Here is an 18,458-nt window from a genome sequence, read left to right as displayed (position 1 = left end):
CATTTCAAGCTGTGTGTCGTGCTATAAACGTTAAGAGCTGTTCTTTGCGTGGTCACTTTTTTATAAGGGCTGTGTTGAAGTTTTCTCGTGGTTTGTTGTTGTTTTAGTTAGAGTGATTCAAGGTCTGTTTGCTATCAAGGCACTTGCACAGCCCTATGTTGGCTCTTGAACGATATCTGCAGACTTTTGAGTGCTGGAATATAGTGACTGAAAAATGCCTTCACCGCAATGGTAGGTACCCGTCTCTCGTGGAAAACATATGTGAAAGAAGTATTTTTTTTTTTTGTATTTTGCGCTGTGTTCCTCCTTGTGTTTAGTATGTAATACACGTCCTAGCTTCATACAACGTACCTTTCTATGGGGAAACTTACCAACCGATTCAATTATCTGTCAAGGGCTATTCCAAAGGGAACAAATAGCCAACAGCTCATGGACGACAATACGTCTCGGTGAAATCGTGATACTGCCTTTAAATCGTTCATGCGAGAGCGAATTATGCTTGCAAGAACTAATTGCAGCCGATGAAAAGTAGTAGTGAACGTCGAGCACGTGACTCTAAAACGTAATTTTCGAGCTGTTTCCGTTCAATTCGAGGCAAATATGGGGTGCAAGTTGACGCAAAATGCATTTGAATTAACTAACTAAGCATAAAACTTGATTTTCAGCATTCTAAATCTATTTCACTCATGTACAAGGCATAAGCTTTGCTCCTACTAGCAATACAACTACACAACCGTCTAAATTTAAGCAGATTCCAGCGTTTGCGAAACAAGACAGTCGGGACACCGTCAGTCATCCCACAAGCCCAATGACCTAAGCCACATCCTGTTTCTCATCCTGAGGCTAAGTTTAGGAGCTCCGCGAGGGGGCGTACCTCTAATCAGGCCTGTGACCATCGACCGGACGTGCCGCGACCAATAAGGATGGATCCGAGAGGACGGGCACGGAGGGCTCAGAGCAGAAAGCCGAGAGAGTGAAGAGAGGACAGAGGGTCAGCTGAGAGGAGCTGGTGCCGAGTAAAAACTGTTGGTGATGTGTGTGAGGCTGGTGTTGTTTGGTGAACGTTTTGTACAGCGAAGTGAAGGTCGAGGACCGGTGAAAGACGTTGGTGATGCATTCGACCGCTGAGGTTTTCAAAGATATCAGAAGCTGACAGGAACCGATGCAAATGGCGACGGTGTTGTTTGCTGAATATGGCAATCAATATCAGTGACGGCAGGCGACGCCATCGGCATTCTGGCGACCAGCTCCTTCAGCCACCAGCGACCCCTGCCGTCGCCACCGTCTACTCATCGATTCATCAGTACACCTATCTTCTTCGAGACACTTTGCGCCGCCCTCCAGCCTAGCCAAGAGCGATCGATCGATCTAGCCAAGATCGATTCGAGCGATCGACGAAGCTCTTGCTTGTTGTAGCCAAGCTCCATTCGTCCGGCTGTCCTTCGAACACTCTTCGGTTCACTGAAGCGCAGCTCTGCCGTTCCTGAAACGAAGCTCGGCCATCGCCAGCCGCCCTGCCGTTCGCTGAAGTGTCGTCACGATGTCTGACCGCGGTCCGTGCCGCACGCCGGCCGACCAGCTGGTCGCTCCCGAGTACCGCCGCTGGCGGCGCGAGCACGGCCTGCAGCTGCCGCTGCACGGTCAGCAGCTGGCCGCCTGGCTGCTGCTGCTGCTGTCAGCTGCTGTCATGGGAGGCGTGCTGGTGCCGGCGCTGTGCCCGCCGCTGAGACTCCCCGCTGCCGTGCTGGCCGTCGTGGTTCTCCTAGTTCACGGTGTGACGCATATTGTGGCGACTTTGCTGGACCCTGCACATGGTGACCTTCGAGCGAGAAGGGAGCGAGTCCCAGTGCCAGAGTTTGACAGAAACGTGCACGCCCATGTTATCGAAAACGGGCGATGTCATCTGTGCAACATCGGAATCACGTCAACAAGGACGAAACATTGTTCCGTGTGTAACAAGTGCGTCGATCAATTCGATCATCACTGTAAGTGGTTGAACCACTGCATTGGAAGAAGGAATTACGGCTGGTTTCTGGCGTGTGTGACCAGCGCTGCAGCGGTGGCTCTTCTGGTTCTGGCTCTCTCCGCTGGGGAGATTGTGCTTCTCTATCTCAGTCCCGAGAGACTCGGGGATTGTGTGAAGTGTGTGAACGGCACACAGGCTCTGGGGCCGATTGAGGAGGGAACGATGGAGATGAGTCCCGACGGTTACGAGGCGGATTCCGGCGCTTTCTGTTCTCCAAGGATGACCATGTTCGGCCTCCCAGCGCCTCGCTCCGTCTTTTTCTCAACAGCCGGAGTCTTCGCTCTGCTCTCACTCCTCTGCGGGATCCTTCTCATCCACCTGCTCCTCTTCCACGTCTACATCATGGCCCGTGACATGACCACCTACGAGTACATCCGTGGGCTCGCGGCACCTCGCACCAAATCCCCCTCCAAACAGGCCAGTCCTCGGTGTCGTTTTTTATCGGAGGCGCTGCACAAGAACAGGGTCCGGCCCGGCCCGCCCGTGCAGCCACCGTCGAGGGCCAGTGGCTCGACCTCGCCGGCGGGCCGTGTGTCGAGTCGCGGCTCGGCGCCACCCTCCCGGGCGAGTCGCCTGACCGGGGTCAGTGTGGAAACTCTGGCCAGGGAGGTCGAGGGGATAGAGGGGCGGGAGAGGGAGATGGAGGGAGAGGGAGAGAGGGTGGGGGAGAGGGAGGGTGGCCACTCTCCGGAGGGCTGCTCCTGGCCCCGGAGAGGCGGTGAGAAGACAGGCGGTGAGCTGGGAACTGTCGGTACCGTGGGTGAGAGCGGCGCAGGCGGAGACGCCTCCACGCCGCCCCGAGCCGAGACAGAGAGACGGAGGGACAGAGACACCCAGTCTGCCGCAGAACACAGATCACTGCTGGCCAAACTGGTGAAATCCGTCCGCGCCCTGTCAGCGTTTCCAGTCTTCATGGCGCCGGCAGGGATTACAGAAACTCCGCAGACCTGCGCGACATCTAATGGCGAAGCCGTTGGTGTCAGTAGTTCCACAACCGACCACCTAGCATCGCCCCAGTCGCCGCCGCCCTCTGAAGCACTTCGTAAGGAGCCTGTGGGGCCAGTGGAGGCATCTCATGACCTCGAATCACCGCCCCCAGGCGTGACCCAGGTCATGTCACGGTGGCGGAGGACCTCTTTGCCGTGGCTTCTGCTGGACGGGTCTGGTGATCCCATTGAGCCCGAAAGTGCTAGTGCGGGAGACGAGGCTCTCTATCACTGGACAGGACAGGTGCACACGACAGGCCAAACGCACACGTGACGAATCCTAGCCCATAGCACTTATGTTGCTATTTTGTGCAGGTTCGTGAATGGAGGGTTGTTGTGGGCTATGCGAAAGCCAGTCGGTGTTGATGGACATATTTGTCGTGCATATATGAGATGATGTGATTGTTGTATGCGTTTCATGTGGTTTTGGGTGTGGGTTCGATGAGCTAAGACGAAAAAATGAAAACAATCACTCAACTTTCAGAAACTAAAAAAGTAAATAGCTGGGCTGTCCTAACTGTTGACAGTGGTAGCTTCGGTATTTCTGCTTAGAATCGTATTCTCAGTAACTTTCCGATTCAAGTCTCTCGAAATGAGCAGGAGTAGAGCAACAAGTCAGGGGAAGACACATCCGTTGATTTACCTTTAATAAAGGCAGCATGGGTGAACAAGTTCCACTGGGTGGAGCGGGTACAGAATGATTTGGAGTTTGCTTATGTGATGCTTGCTTAGAATAATTTAGCACAGCCTGCCGCGATTAATTACCACAAACATAAGCGGTTCCGGGGACCGTGGCATTAAAGTGACAGTGTCGAGTGACAGGTAGTGGTTTACCATAAGCCAACAAGTCATCAAATGGGGTTCATGGTCCGTTCGTGAAGGTGGGTTCACGAGGCCCCGTCAAAGTCTTTACACAACCGTGAAGCTACGACTTAATTACGGTTAACCTGGCTGCAAGGGTGGTCGATATCAAATAGCCACCACTGCTGTTTTCGAGGGAGTCAGAGTCAGTGCGGATGAACAGTCTGTCCTGAGACTCACCGCGGGAAGGTAAGTTGAGGGAGGTCACTGGTGTGGGAGCAGACTCGGGGCTCGGTAGCCGGAAAAAAATAAAACGGCCAATTTCGAAATCATCTCCGTCATTCAGTGGTCACTGGTCACTCGACTGATGTGCCCCTAATTGTGATAGTGCATGGTTAATCGAAATATAATAGTGTGCATTTGCCTTAATTTACATAACCATGATTATTACTGCCAGAAACAGATTATACATTCTTGGACGATACCGCGAAAACGAAATATTTCTATCGAGAGTTTTCAAAGGATTTCATTCATGAATTTCTTTGAAAACTCGAGGTAGAAATATTTCGTCGCGGTAGAGACCTAGATATTATTTCCTGTAGGTGTTTCTTAATATCGTTCGTTATCTGCTTAAAAAAGGCCGAAATATGCATAAATAAAATACAGTAACAATAACTACACGTTAGATACTGAAATACTGGCAGTTCTAATTACTCAACAGTTCAGCAAAGCTTACAAATTTTCTTTAAAACAGAAGCCCTCGATGAAATCAAGCTATCCAAGAAAACCATCCAAGAAAACGTCTCGCGCAAAGTTTCTTGGATGGCTGGATTGCATTGCAAGACTGCATCAAACATACAGGAAAACATTAACAAATTGGATGTGTTCATCTCAATCATACAATGCGAGAGCTGCATTGTGCACCGTGAATATATGTTAGCGATAAATTAGGTCATGACTTTGACTTGGGTCAAATTTATATCAGGCAAATTTCACAAGAGTTTATCTTTGAAGTTAAATGATAGTCGATTCACAAAAGTTTATCTATGAATTTAAATGATAGTCGATTGTTTAGCATGATGGATCGAATAATATAACTATAGTCCATTTTTTTCAAAAGGCTCATGGCCCGAAGTATTAATTTGGAGTTGGCACGTGCGAGACGCTAGAAAATAACGCTAGCTGAGATGAATTTCTCGGCCATTTTTGAAAGATAAGCACAGTGCAACGGAGCAAGTTATTCAATTTAGCGTGAATTTAGCTTATAAACTGTGTCACGTTTCAGAATGTTAGTAAATTTATAGATTTGAGCCATTCTGTTAATTTTGCATGCTAATCTAACGTCACTCCTAGACCTACCTACAGTAACCTTGATTCCACAGCCAGCCCATCACTTGAGAAACTTTTTTTTTTTTGCTCCGCCAGCCTAAAGCCAGTCTGGAGCCGGGGGTCATTACATCTGGCAATTTTGGCCAGGAACAATGTTTTACGTTAAAGGAAATAGTTCACTTTTTAACATGGGTTTTGAACTGGAATAGCAGTTCCGTAGCTTGGGCTGAGACGAGCATAAATCAGGAGCTTTTACAGCCCAACGATCACCCTAGGCAAAGATATTCTATTTCTCGTCCCAGGATGTGTGCCTTGCATATATTCGCATCCAGTATGAAAAGAGCATGGGTCCCGAAAATTCTTCAGAAACTAGTGAAATTATCTACGAGAACTCAAGAGAAATTCTCGTACTGATCAATAAGGACATTCAGCAGCAGCAGATCGCCCAAATGCCGGTGGCCGCGATAATTTCTCTAGTTTCTGAAGAATTTTCGGAACCCATGCTCTTTTCATACTGGATCGCCTGTGCCTTACAGAAACTGAAAAGTTCTTCTTATATCAAAATATAGAAAATAATCTTTTGTTATAAATAGGTTTTATTTTCTTTGCTGATCATTTTGAACATAAAAAATCATAAATCCATTGCAAAAAAAATAATTTCGTGAAAGTGAACTATTTCCTTTAAGCCGGTTTATGTGAACCCGGAAGCAATAGCAACGTGGGAGCCTATCCTTAGTGTGTGTGAGCAAATCTAATGGGGGAACTAGCAAGCGGAAAATCTTTTAAACATTCAAGACAGAATCTGTCGGGGGCCGGAATTCTGAACGGCAAGCTCATGGACAACATGTCATTGTTAGCTGCTGAAGCTGGTGACGTTCCATATTGTTGTCTTACATTGTGTTCTCGCATGCTACGTACAAACTTCAGCCGTCTTTTTATAAGTTTCCAGATTTAGTAGGCGCATACCCGACTTTTTCTCAATGTGGAAATCGATCGATCAGCATTGTAATAGACGGCAGATATGCTGGCTAATGTTTCTTTTTGTACTCAACAGAAATAAACGTAAAACAAAATGCCAATCCGTGTGTTACTTTTGTAGGTCTGCAAACAGGTCATCCACGTGATTATCTTAATAATTTGTTTAGTGCCTATGGCTAGACCCCGTGTGGAAGCATTTTCGATTCACAGTTTCTCATTATGAGTCGTATGTCTATACCTTTTTCCAAACTACCGCAAGTCTGAGACTAGCCGACCGAGCCGACCAGTCTGATTTCGAAACGTGCCAAGCCGGCTGCCGGTGTTCGTTGATTTCTGTAAAAACACGGACGTATAAATAAACTGGACTGACGATCCCAATGGACCTCCTATGGAAGATAGTGAAGCCGACAAGGCGCCATTTTACGTTGCCAAAAACCCGTGCTCTGAAAGGTCTACGAACCATTACAATTGGAATTGCGTCTAAACGGATGATCGGATCGAGATGCTGGTGGTACCGTTCGATGGGTAATGCTTTGAGGCAGGTGATGATGCATGACACAGGTCATTCGGTGTCACGTGGCGCGTGCCACGTGCCGACAAAGTCGGGAAGGGCAAAAACCTTTAAGCGACGCTCCAAATTAAACGGTGGACGGCACAGGTGCCAAATTCACAGGTCACATGTCCCGGTGTTTGACCATTACCATATGGTATGCTCGGCAGCAGGGGGTGCGGAATGCACGCGCCAGGGGCGAAAAACATGTTTTGAGGATGCATCCTCCGATTCCGGATAACCTTGACCTAGGCACACCAAATTTGGCACACTGACACTACTGGACGAGCGCTTTAAGGCGCTGTGCAAATAGATGTGCTGGGGTACACGGTGCACGTGCTGTGCACGTGCAAACCTTTTGATGTTGCACTCTGTGTCACATATACGGGCAGAGCGGGTAGCGCTAGCAAGCTCAAAGTGCCAAATTTACACAGGCCACCCAGAATGCATTCCAGCATAGTTATTGAGCATATCTATCTCCTGGTGGACCCCAAAGGTGCGCTCTGCACGTGCAAAAAATTATCCGCGCCGAACGGTGGGGATGCTTGGACACCCCATGTAGGTTTATGTAAATATCTCGAAAACGGCGTTGTGGAGCGCCGCCGTTTTTAGCACACCCTTTCATGAATCTTTTTCACACATGCTGCATAACTTTCAGACCCAGGTCACTCAAGGTTAGGTCACCAGGTTACGTCCAAGTGGCCTTACCTTAGGAAAAGTTATAATGCCCGTCATAGCTACACAGACTGAACAATCGGTCTAAAACGTTGGCCTATAGTCGATGGTCGATAGTCGATGGTCGATGGCCACCTATGGTCGATGATGACGACAACAACAACGTTCGTCGGTCCCCCTGGTCGGCTCACCATTTAGGTGCTGATCCATTTGAAAATGGGAGATGATAACTATCACTTTTGCCTACTCCAGTAGGTACCCATCACCCTCACGTGAGGCAAAGGACACAAAACATAGACGAGCGGTGTCGCCTGAAGAAGTTCGTTATGTGCTGGCAATAGCTAGTACCACAGTTTGATAAACAAATCACCAATTATCTCAAAGCAAGAATTGAGGGTAACCGCAGATTGTTTGATACGGTCTTTAAAACGGCAAACCATTTCTTTTGTAAAAATCGGGCTCCAAAACTTTTAGCTGCCCAGCAACGCAAATTTACGCTACCATCGCCCGATAGCGCAGCATAGGCATCTTTGTTTCCACGTTGTTTGCGCCTGTAGTGATACTGTACCGCAATAACCATTATCTTCATCTTTCACCCATAGATGGCAGTAGCAGAGCGCCTGCATCTATGCTGTGCCGCAGTGCTTTTACAATACGAACTGAGCATTGAGCAAGCGCGGTGTAATACGATTATGTGGTGGCCTGGACCGGTGACCGCGGCCAAGAAGAAATGGCTCCAACTTGACTGAGTAGCGGTAAATCAGCATCTGATATTAAGTTATTATTACGAGACCATGTTTGGCCGGAATCGTGATTCGGCGTACGTCGGCGCGCACTAGCAGCGCGTTTGCTGTCTTTTCGTGGTTTCAAGCGTTCAAACATGTGATGTGATGTTGGTCACATGCAATATGGTGATTGGTGGGTGTCAAGGTCACGTGAAAATTAGGTCAAGGTCACTGACCTTTAATGACCTTGGTTCACCTTTTCGAGTTTTACATGTTTCTAGGACAGTTTTTGGAGCTGATTTGATTTCGAATTTAGCATTCAGTTCAACATTTAAGAAGTTATAGTTTTAGTGCATTCGTAACATGTTACGACGCCATCAGTGGTGGTGGACACCTACTATGGATAAGCTACTTTACTATGGATAAGATACTTTACTATGGATAAGATACTTTACGTATACCTATATGGTGCTCTTAATAATCGCCGCCAACGTTTTAGACCGATTGTTCAGTCTGTGTAGCTATGACGGGCATTATAACTTTTCCTAAGGTAAGGCCACTTGGACGTAACCTGGTGACCTAACCTTGAGTGACCTGGGTCTGAAAGCTATGCAGCATGTGTGAAAAAGATTCATGAAAGGGTGTGCTAAAAACGGCGGCGCTCCACAACGCCGTTTTCGAGATATTTACATAAACCTACATGGGGTGTCCAAGCATCCCCACCGCCCGGCGCGGATAATTTTTTGCACGTGCAGAGCGCACCTTTGGGGTCCACCAGGAGATAGATATGCTCAATAACTATGCTGGAATGCATTCTGGGTGGCCTGTGTAAATTTGGCACTTTGAGCTTGCCAGCGCTACCCGCCCTACCCGCATGTGTGACACAGAGTGCAACATCAAAAGGTTTGCACGTGCACAGCACGTGCACCGTGTACCCAAGCACGCCTATTTATACAGCACCTTAAAGCGCGTGTCCATCAGTGTCAGTGTACCAAATTTGGTGTGCCTAGGTCAAGGTTTTCCGGAATCGGAGGATGCATCCTCAAAACATGTTTTTCGCCCCTGGCGCGTGCATTCCGCACCCCCTGCTGCCGAGCATACCATATGGTAATGGTCAAACACCGGGACATGTGACCTGTGAATTTGGCACCTGTGCCGTCCACCGTTTAATTTGGAGCGTCGCTTAAAGGTTTTTGCCCTTCCCGACTTTGTCGGCACGTGGCACGCGCCACGTGACACCGAATGACCTGTGTCATGCATCATCACCTGCCTCAAAGCATTACCCATCGAACGGTACCACCAGCATCTCGATCCGATCATCCGTTTAGACGCAATTCCAATTGTAATGGTTCGATGACCTTTCAGAGCATGGGTTTTTGGCAACGTAAAATGGCGCCTTGTCGGCTTCACCTGAATGGAGGTGGTTGCGGGTCCAGTTTAATTATACGTCCGTGTGTAAAAACCATCACTTTGCACGTGACAATTCTAAAATGGATTTTCGGGCCGTGCGCCTTTTGAAATAAAATGGACATAAGGGCCAAATAAGAAAAGCCAAAGCGTTTGCTCAGAAAAGCCAAATAATTTTGACGAGCAAAAAAAAAAAGAAGTATAATACAATGTCAGGGGCGCTAGAAATAAGGAGAACAAGCCGCTCCGAGTAGATTTGGCCATTAGTTATTAGAAACTTTTTATGGGGTACATTATTTATGCATCGTTCATTAGACAACACAACAAAGTAGGTACTTTTATAAACGGAGCCATATTTGCTCGGCAAAAACCAAATAGTCGAAACTCGTGGTTCTCAATGGCGCGTTATTATTCCGTTTGTGTTTAGACTGGCTAATTTACATCAGACTCCGGGCCAACTACCATCCCAGGAATTAACTGCCCTGAACGGACTCCAATCACGAGTTGATCACGTGACCCAAGGACCCATGGTCCGTAATGAAACGGTTCGGTTGTTATAAATTGTTACGGCTAATTATAAAGACGTTTTGATAGCGGGGTCGGAGACATAGTAAAGCAATCTTAGCATTGATCATGCTATAACTATTGCTCCGGTGGGCGATGAGACGTGTATGGGGGGGGGGGGGGGGCGGGGCGGGTAGGATGCAAATAGGCGGTCGACAAATGGTCATTAGTCGAATCCCCAATGGCGACTGATGGAGGTCTTCTCAGAGGAAGTTTGATATCGTATAGCCCTTTTTGACAATCATCGAAATAATATGTTCAGTGTTAAACACATTCCTGAAGCATGTTTTGTCGAATTAATCAAGTTGCTCGATATTGTACCGAATTACAAATATTTTGCGATGATAACCAGTCACAAAATACACCATATTATTGATTTTCCCTTTTCAGAAGGGCATTTAACTGTGCAATCTAACAGAAAACGACCGAAAGCACCGACCACATGAGGCTCAGTCTACTTATCCTACTCACTGGATGGTCCATACAAACCGGCGACACCTGCTTGTCGGTCATGGACGAGCTTTTCGGAACGCTCCACCCCTCTCTGGAGATAAAAAGAACCAAACTGGGACCGTCCTCCAGTCCCTGTAGCTGCTGTGGCCTCTGCAACCAGTACAACAACTGCAGGAGCTTCAGCTTCAACATGCACACCAACAAGTGCATCCTCTACAGCACAGTGGGGAGCTACGGCAGGTTCATACGCGATGTTGAAACCAACCACACCTGGCAGTTTTTCATCATGCCGAGAGCATCTCTTGCTGGGGAGTTCTGCCGAAGTGACAGCGATTGTATCCGAAGGTTGGGACTTTTCAATTAAGAACAATCACTATTCTTTAGAATTGTGATTTTCTATTGAAAATCCCAACCTGAGCTACCTCTCTAGGGGGGTGTTTAGCGTTTCTGCCGCGATTTGGGTCATTTTGAATCCCTCAAAAACGGCACGGTAGAATTTCTTGCCATTTTCAGCGTTTGGTCCCGTATCGGGGAGCTACCGGCTGGCATCGGTCGCTTGAAATATAATTAACCCGTTTTGGGGTAATCGGCACGTGCATTTTCCCATAGGGTTAACATGGGGGAAAATTTAAAATGCGATTTGCGAAAAATTTCGTCAATTATATTTGCTGATATTTTTAGGGTCGGATCTCGGGCTGGCACCCCAACTGACGGTGGTAATTATTTAAAATATAATTGACAGAATTTCGGGTAATCGTCACAAACAGTTACCCCATGTTGAGCCTATGGCGAATTCAAAAAATTATTTTCAAATCAATTTTGCCAAAAATTTCCACGTTAGATTTTGAAAAAGTTCCAATATGTTGTGCACCGGGGTGTCGGCTACCACGTGGTATGGGTCAGATATGGGGCGATTGAAAAGCACGTGCCACGTGCAAACGTGTTTGATGGGGTAACCTCCGGGAAAATCCGACATTGGCCAACTGGGGGTCCTATGGCGTGGAAACCACTCCACCTAGCGACACCAAATCAACGCAGCCGGTGAGCAGATGAGTCCAGCTTGTCGCACTAGTGGTCACGTGGCGCACGTGCTATTGCACGTGCCGTGGCACGGGGTCAATTTTGGTGCTTAAATATACTAGCATTGTGAAATGCAAGGAATGGGGGAAATAGCCGCCAGGCCGTCAGATTTTATGATAGGGTCGATCTGAAAACGGGTGTAGGCACAGAATGAAGGGGGCTAAAAAACTGCTATCTCGGATTTTTTGTAAAATGCAAAATTCAAAATCCTGGGGAAATTATATATTCGAAAGGTGAAATTTCCCTAAATTTTCCCGTTTTTCGACTTTAGCCGTCCACTGTTTAGAGACGGTGACACCGGCCGGGGTCATCTTTTATATGCTGATGGCCACGTCGATGGGTCATCACGTGGCGTGAACGGTGAAGCTATCAGAGGTCCGGCACGTGCCACGTGGCCACGTGTTTGAGTCGCGTACCTCCCAGATTATCGTGTGTTTGCCGATTTGTGGCCTTATAGCACGAAAACAGCACAAGCCAGGAACACTGAAATGGTGCAATCAGTGAGGGGACAAGTCCTGCTTGCACCACCGGTGGTCACGTGGCACACGTGCAAATCTGGGCACCTCCGTTGCGGAGATATTTTAAAGCGAAATATTCAAATGTACATAACTTTGCAAGTTTAAGTCCGATTGGGCTAGAATTTGGTGGGTGGATGAATTGTTAAGCGACATGAACGAATGCGCCATGTTTATTGCAGTGCGCCACGTTTGTCTCGAAGCGCCATTTTTCCCGCAAAGCGCAGAATGTGCGTAACTTTGTCGAACATTGGACGATTAGGATGCGCTGTAATTAAGGGATGGCTGCTTAAACGGCAGATATGAATGCACCACATTTGCCGCAGGGCGCCATATTTGTCTTAATGTGTCAGTGTTTGCGTTTTGCCTACGGCGGGCGTTTTTTTGCGGCGGTGTTTGCGTTTTTTCGGGGTTTGCGTTTGACGGCGGGCGGCCGTTTTTGCGTTTTTGGCGGTGGCTGCGTTTGGCGGCGGGCGGCCGTTTTTTGCGGCGTTTTGCGGTTGGCGGCGGGCGGGCGTGCGTTTTTTGCGGCAGTGTTTGCGTTTTTTGCGGTTTTTGTGCTTGGCGGCGGGCGGGCGGGCGATGCGGGTGTTTTTGCTGTTTGCGTTTGGCGGCGGGCGGCCGTTTTAGCGGCGGTTTGCGGCGGGCGGCCGTTTTTTGCGGCGTTTTGCGGTTTGCGGCGGGCGGCCGTTTTTTGCGGCGTTTTGCGGTTTGCGGCGGGCGGCCGTTTTTTGCGGCGTTTTGCGGTTGCCCGTTATTTGCGGTTAGCGGCGGGCAGCGGGCGGTCGTTTTTTGCGGCGTTTAGCGGTTTGCGGCGGGCGGCCGTTTTTCGGCGTTTTGCGTTTCGCGGCGGGCGGCCGTTTTTTGCGGCGTTTCGCGGTTGGCGGCGGGCGATGCGGGCGTTTTTTTGCGGCGGCGGTGTTTGCGTTTTTTGCGGTGTTTGTGTTTTGCGGCGGACGCGCGTTTTTTTTGCGGCATTTTGTGCGTTTTTTTTCTGCGGTTTTCGGCGGGCGGGAGATTGTTTTTTTGCGAAGTTTGTGTTGGCGTTTTCGGCTTGCGTTTTGCGCGTTTTGCGGTGTTTGCGTTTGGCGGCGGGCGGGCGGTTTTTCACAATTAAAGTCCCAACCTTCGGATCCGCAGTGCTGTTCGACAAGCGCTGCCCGGGCCTATCCAACACGGACACTTCTGCCGGGCGCGAATGTGTACCACGGAAGACCTCATCACATGCTGGAATATCTACCTAAAAAACACGGCACTGCCCGACCACCGGTACATGGGTCACGCGGAAGACAAGGATCTTCTGCTGTTCTGTCGCATGCAGGGCAGCTACAATGGCTCCACGCTGATGCTGGCTTCCCACGACCCGGCCACAAATGGTGTGTCGTGGTCAAATGGTAACATCCGGTACAAGACGTTCAAAATGAAACGATACCCGAGAGAAGAGATGGACTATTCGATTCTGAGGTAAGGAGACGAATTTATTGCATGACGCAAGTAGGGACAAACATTTCAAGTACCTAAATACCAACTCTCATTTATATACGGATCTATATAAATATGCACATCGATGGCCTTGCAGAACAGGCCTACCTATTGATGTACAAAAACAAATTATATCTCTCTAACATTTGGAATGTATGCCGATATAAAGAAGCAAATAAAAGATTATTGTATGGCAGTATAACCCCTATTGCTCGGCAGTTAGTGGTATCCTGATTCACTGATGCACTGATACCTATACCTAAATACTGATACGCTGAATGCACTGATACGTTGCCAGGTATGCCGATCTGTTCAGGGACCAAGGCGACAGCACACACTACGTCATCGACATCATAGCTCGGGAGTTCCTCGCTTATCCAGGTGAGAAAGCGACTCAGAAAGACTCGCATTTCAGTCTCACCATCGGCATAACAATAAAGGATTGTCGCATCAATACACAATTTTGTGTTGAGGTCCGCTATTCGGGATGTCATAGATAGGTAAATGTCAAATGAAACAACTATCATGGGAAAAGCAAAACGACCCACCATAGAGACGAGTTCGAATGAATGATGCAATGAGAGAAACGACCAAAAGTTAAACGGATGGCCTACCTACGAGTATCCGTAGTTAGTCGTAAGATTAAGTGCAAGCCACAAATATGTTAACAGTCACGTTCGCTCACTTGCAAATTAACGTGTACTCTATGTTGATACTTGACCGCATACGGCTGCCTACTATCGAATTGCGTCTCCAGCTGACACCCTGCCCTCCCCACAGACATTTCTCAGACTTTCACCGCTCCCAAGTCTCTGAGTCTCCTCAGCTACGAAATCGTTCCGTACAGCAGCGGCCTCTTCCAGATTTCTCCTGAACTCAGAAACGACGCCATCGGCCTGGCCTTCCCCCGGCTCAACAACGTCTCCAGCTGTCCGTCCCTCTACACCACCTTCAACCGCGTCTGCACGCACGACAGGCAGTACAGGACTCTGGTCAGGCCGTCCGGATACCCATGGTGGCCCGTCAACCAGAAGAGGGAGACGGTGCTGCTCTACCTGAGGCCCGAGCCGTAGGTGCTAATGCACAGAGATAGAATCGATTGTGGAAGGGCGTTGCCTTTACCATCGGAGCTTTTGTATCTAAGATCCAGATAGCAGGTTCAGACTTCAGAGAGCCGTTTGCAGGCGATTCTGAATGGCAATTCCGCAACTGAATTGCCTATTCACTTCACACAATTGCATTTACCTGCTTGCGAAAGTTTAGCGTGCTCACATGGCCGAACACACTTCGTCCCACTCACTGGCTTCAAGTGATAACGGTTAACCGTTTGACTTACGCCTTCTTTAACCCTCGCCCGCACATGCCATTTTCCCATCCTAGAACGCACATGGGGGGGGGGGTGGTTGCCACCCCCCCCCCGCGCCATTTCGTTCCTGTTGGAGATAGAGCTTAGCAGTAACGACCAAAAAGATTCTTTGGGAAGAGACGAATCCAATGATACCCAGTTTTACCTTCTCAGGTCAGTCATTGACCTTCCAGGTCAGGTCAAACTAAAAAATGTTGCTGTTTTGGGTCACCGTTGGATATCAAGTGCGCTGCTTATCAAATACCGATGACGATGCTGTTTTCTAGTGCCAAGCCAGCTAGAACCTCTTTGTCACACTATCCGACCAGAATTTTGCTGCTGAGGTCATTTCAGGTCAAGTTAGGTCAAGGTCAATTATATGTGTTTGTATGTCTGTGTGTGTCTATGTGTATACTGATGTGTGCACCGATTGTTTTTGGGTCCATATCACATGAAATCATGATCTGAGAAGCTTTTACCAAAAATGCAGTCAAAAAACTTCACAAAAAGTAAATTCCGCTTGCCTAAAACGCAATTAACTTAGATGACCTAGGTTGACCTTGACCCTGACCTTGACCCCTGTACGTCGTCTAACAACATGTTCCATGATAGGTGGGAGGTAAGACTGGCAAAAAAGGCCGAAATCAGAGTGTCAAAAGCTCACAAGGCCCATGGCAAACGCAAGATGTTGAGAATTGGCCATTTGGGTCATGACATGACCTGAAAAACAAGGTCATATCTCCGAAACCAAAAATCACAGAAACTTGAAATTTTCAGTGGACATCAAGGAAGGATAAACGAGCAGCTATACGAAAAATCAGCCTTCTAGCTCTAAAAATGTTGAGTGCAGAGCAGAAAGACTGCCTGGGGGGGGGTGGCAACCACCCCCCCCCCCCCATGTGCGGGCGAGGGTTAAATGTCTTTTAGGCTTTATATTTTTACTTCTTAGACGTGAACTGCTTGATAGTGATATAAGTCAGAAGATGCTTTATAAGCTCGACTTGCATTTGCAACGTCACAATCAAGGACATGGACCTTAACCTTCGCCCCAGTGGGGGGGGGCATATGTTACCACCCTGTCGCGTTTTTTTCGTATAAATAAAAAACCGCGGCGCGTAGCGCCGCGCCGCTTGGGGTAGCTTTTGGTATATCAATTTTGGACAATATGTAAAATTTTTGACCCCAGGTCATGTCAGGTCAGGTCACTAGGTCAAGTTAACTGACCAAGCCTAAAAAAGTTTGCAATCATGTCCAGCCTGCAGCGTTTGTCAGAGAGGTTTCAAACTTGGTGGATTACATGATGTTATGGGTGCCTACAATTTGTATATCTCGGATTCTTTATATGCGTGACCTAAGGTCAGGTCAGTGGCGTGACCTTTCCATTATAAGTCAATGGAGAAAAACGAAAATGCCTCTAGATCCGTGTGTACGCATAGGAACAGTCCAAATATTTCAAGATAACAATGATTTGGACCACCCGTGACGAACAAGGTGTCTTTTTTTTTGCTGATAGCCTCTTGAAAGGTCATCCGAGGTCATTTGAGGCTACAAACAGTTTTTTGCCAATAACTCTCGATTGGAAAGAGGTAGAACGCTGGGGTTGGCCTCATTGTGTTTGTCTTGCCGAGACGCATCGACTGATATGCAACATGACCTTTTCTGGTCAGGTCATGACCTTGACCTGAGGTCAAATTTTGAAGTTGACCTTAAGGTCAAATTATAGTTCATTCGACGCGTCTAGGCGAGAGAAACACGATTCTGGCATTAGAAATGACCTAGCTTTTTTAAGTCAAAAGTTATTGTCGAAAAAACACTTTTCTTAAAAACAGCTATTTTAGAGTTTTTGCCCTCTGGAGGCTAAACCGTTGACCTGAGGTCATTTTTGATAATGACCTAATCAAAAGAAGAGTCCAAAAGCTATCGATTGCTTTTCCCAGCGTTTTTCTAGCTATCATAGTTCCTGAGATAATGGCATGTTTTCTGAAAAATATAATGACAATTCGCAAATTTTGACCTTTGATGACCTCTGGTGACCCCAATATTGCTCTAAGATGAAAAATGATCTAAATACTTTCAAACGTACGCATCAAGAGCTATCGACTGCTTTTTACCGCGTCTTTCTAGCCCTCTTAGTTTTTAAGTTAGAGGTGGGTGGTAACATATGCCCCCCCCCCCCACTAGGGCGAAGTTGGCGGAGACCGCCACTGGGGCGCGGGTTAAAATAATTGGAGGACCTGCGATGACTTGGTCCAAGTGACCAAAGTACCTAGTTATGCTCTTATTTATTTTGAGGATCTGTCGATGCCGCTTGCCGTCTGTCGCGCAGTGGCCCGCTGAGAATATTATACGGTGGGGGAGCGGAAAAGCACTCCCCCACCCCTATCTATGCCTCCCACCTCAGTGTGTCGTACGGTCTGACCACCACGCATGTTACGGTTTGAAAATATGTTTTCAACGTTCTTATTTCAGGTGCGGAAACGAATTCGCTTACCCGTAACGCATGTTTCAATAAATGTTACACCTGAAACACATGTTTTTCAACGTTTCCCGTCAAATCGGATCAGGCTGAAGCGCGTAATTCAAATTGTGAAAAGTCATAGTCATAGTCATAGTCATAGTCAGGTTTATTAAGAGCTCCATAAAACATGGCTTTTCTGCCCTCTCGTCAATACAGGTTGTAAAAAAGACGAACACATAAACTATCTAAAATATGTCCTAAAATAGCGCTCATCAAACGTGTACACGAGTCACAGACGATTCATGCACCCAGCATTCCAAACAGACACGGCTCTGTACGGAAAAGTACGTTTTCCACGCTCGGTCCTTACTCTAGGGAGCTCCAATTGACCAGCGCACACACCGCGAGTGGCCCTGACTGACACCTCAGAGCGACTGCGCACTAGATCGGCCAACGCCGGAGGCGCCCCGGACGACATCAGCCTGCGCAGCATGGCCGCGTCCCTCTCCCCTAACATACCGTCAAGACGCTGCCACCCCAACGACTCCAGGGCGGGAGTGACGTGCTCACGCCGGGACAAGCCAGTAACTATACGGGCTCCAAAATTTATAGCCTTTTGCACTCGCTGGCGGAGAGTAACAGAACAGCTGCCCCATACCGTTAATAATGCAAATGGGGAAACACGAGCGCCTCAATCAGTAACTTTTTTGTTTCAAAGGGCAGCCTGTGTCTTATCTTAGAGAGACCAACGAGAACGAAGAAACAGCGGCGAACAACCTGAGATACTTGTTTTTCCCATGATGATTGACCGACGGCCACCTAAGACACCAATAACCCGGTTTACATAGCATTTTTGACGAGGCTCTAGCTCGTTCATTTGGCGATAATTTCGATGCATTGGTCTTCAGATATTTAGAGGGGGTCATTTTGTAAATTGTTAAGCACCATTGGCATCTTTTGCAACATCACGGACGGAGATATAAGCTTGCAACAAACCCTATGCAAACCGGGAATGAGCGCTCGACCACAAATCACCACTTTTAGTTCATTCTCGATATCTGGGAGTCTTGAGACATGATGGTCA

At 47.9% G+C, this 18,458-nt stretch overlaps 2 protein-coding genes across 2 annotated transcripts in view; both read left to right on the top strand.

The window, feature by feature from the left end:
- Window positions 1–13,553, top strand: part of LOC122372228 (tropomyosin-like) — a 31,002-nt gene extending 17,449 nt beyond the window's left edge. The window contains exon 13 of the mRNA XM_043349160.1: window positions 13,230–13,553. Within this exon, the coding sequence (XP_043205095.1) occupies window positions 13,230–13,333 (104 nt within the window). The 3' untranslated portion in view covers window positions 13,334–13,553. The remainder of the gene's footprint in view (window positions 1–13,229) is intronic.
- LOC122372227 (palmitoyltransferase ZDHHC11-like) lies at window positions 471–3,419 on the top strand. The gene is made up of 2 exons (XM_043349159.1): window positions 471–2,642; window positions 2,689–3,419. The coding sequence occupies exons 1-2, from the start codon at window positions 1,541–1,543 to the stop codon at window positions 2,901–2,903; spliced, it is 1,317 nt and encodes a 438-aa protein (XP_043205094.1). The 5' UTR covers window positions 471–1,540; the 3' UTR covers window positions 2,904–3,419.
- Window positions 13,554–18,458: the final 4,905 nt, after the last annotated feature.

The sequence above is a fragment of the Amphibalanus amphitrite genome, unplaced genomic scaffold (assembly GCF_019059575.1).
Source record: "Amphibalanus amphitrite isolate SeventyFive unplaced genomic scaffold, NRLGWU_Aamphi_draft 001333F_arrow, whole genome shotgun sequence".
Classification (NCBI taxonomy): domain Eukaryota; kingdom Metazoa; phylum Arthropoda; class Thecostraca; order Balanomorpha; family Balanidae; genus Amphibalanus; species Amphibalanus amphitrite.
The sequence above is the reverse complement of the archived record's forward strand: the minus strand, read 5'-3'. Positions and strand labels throughout refer to the sequence as shown.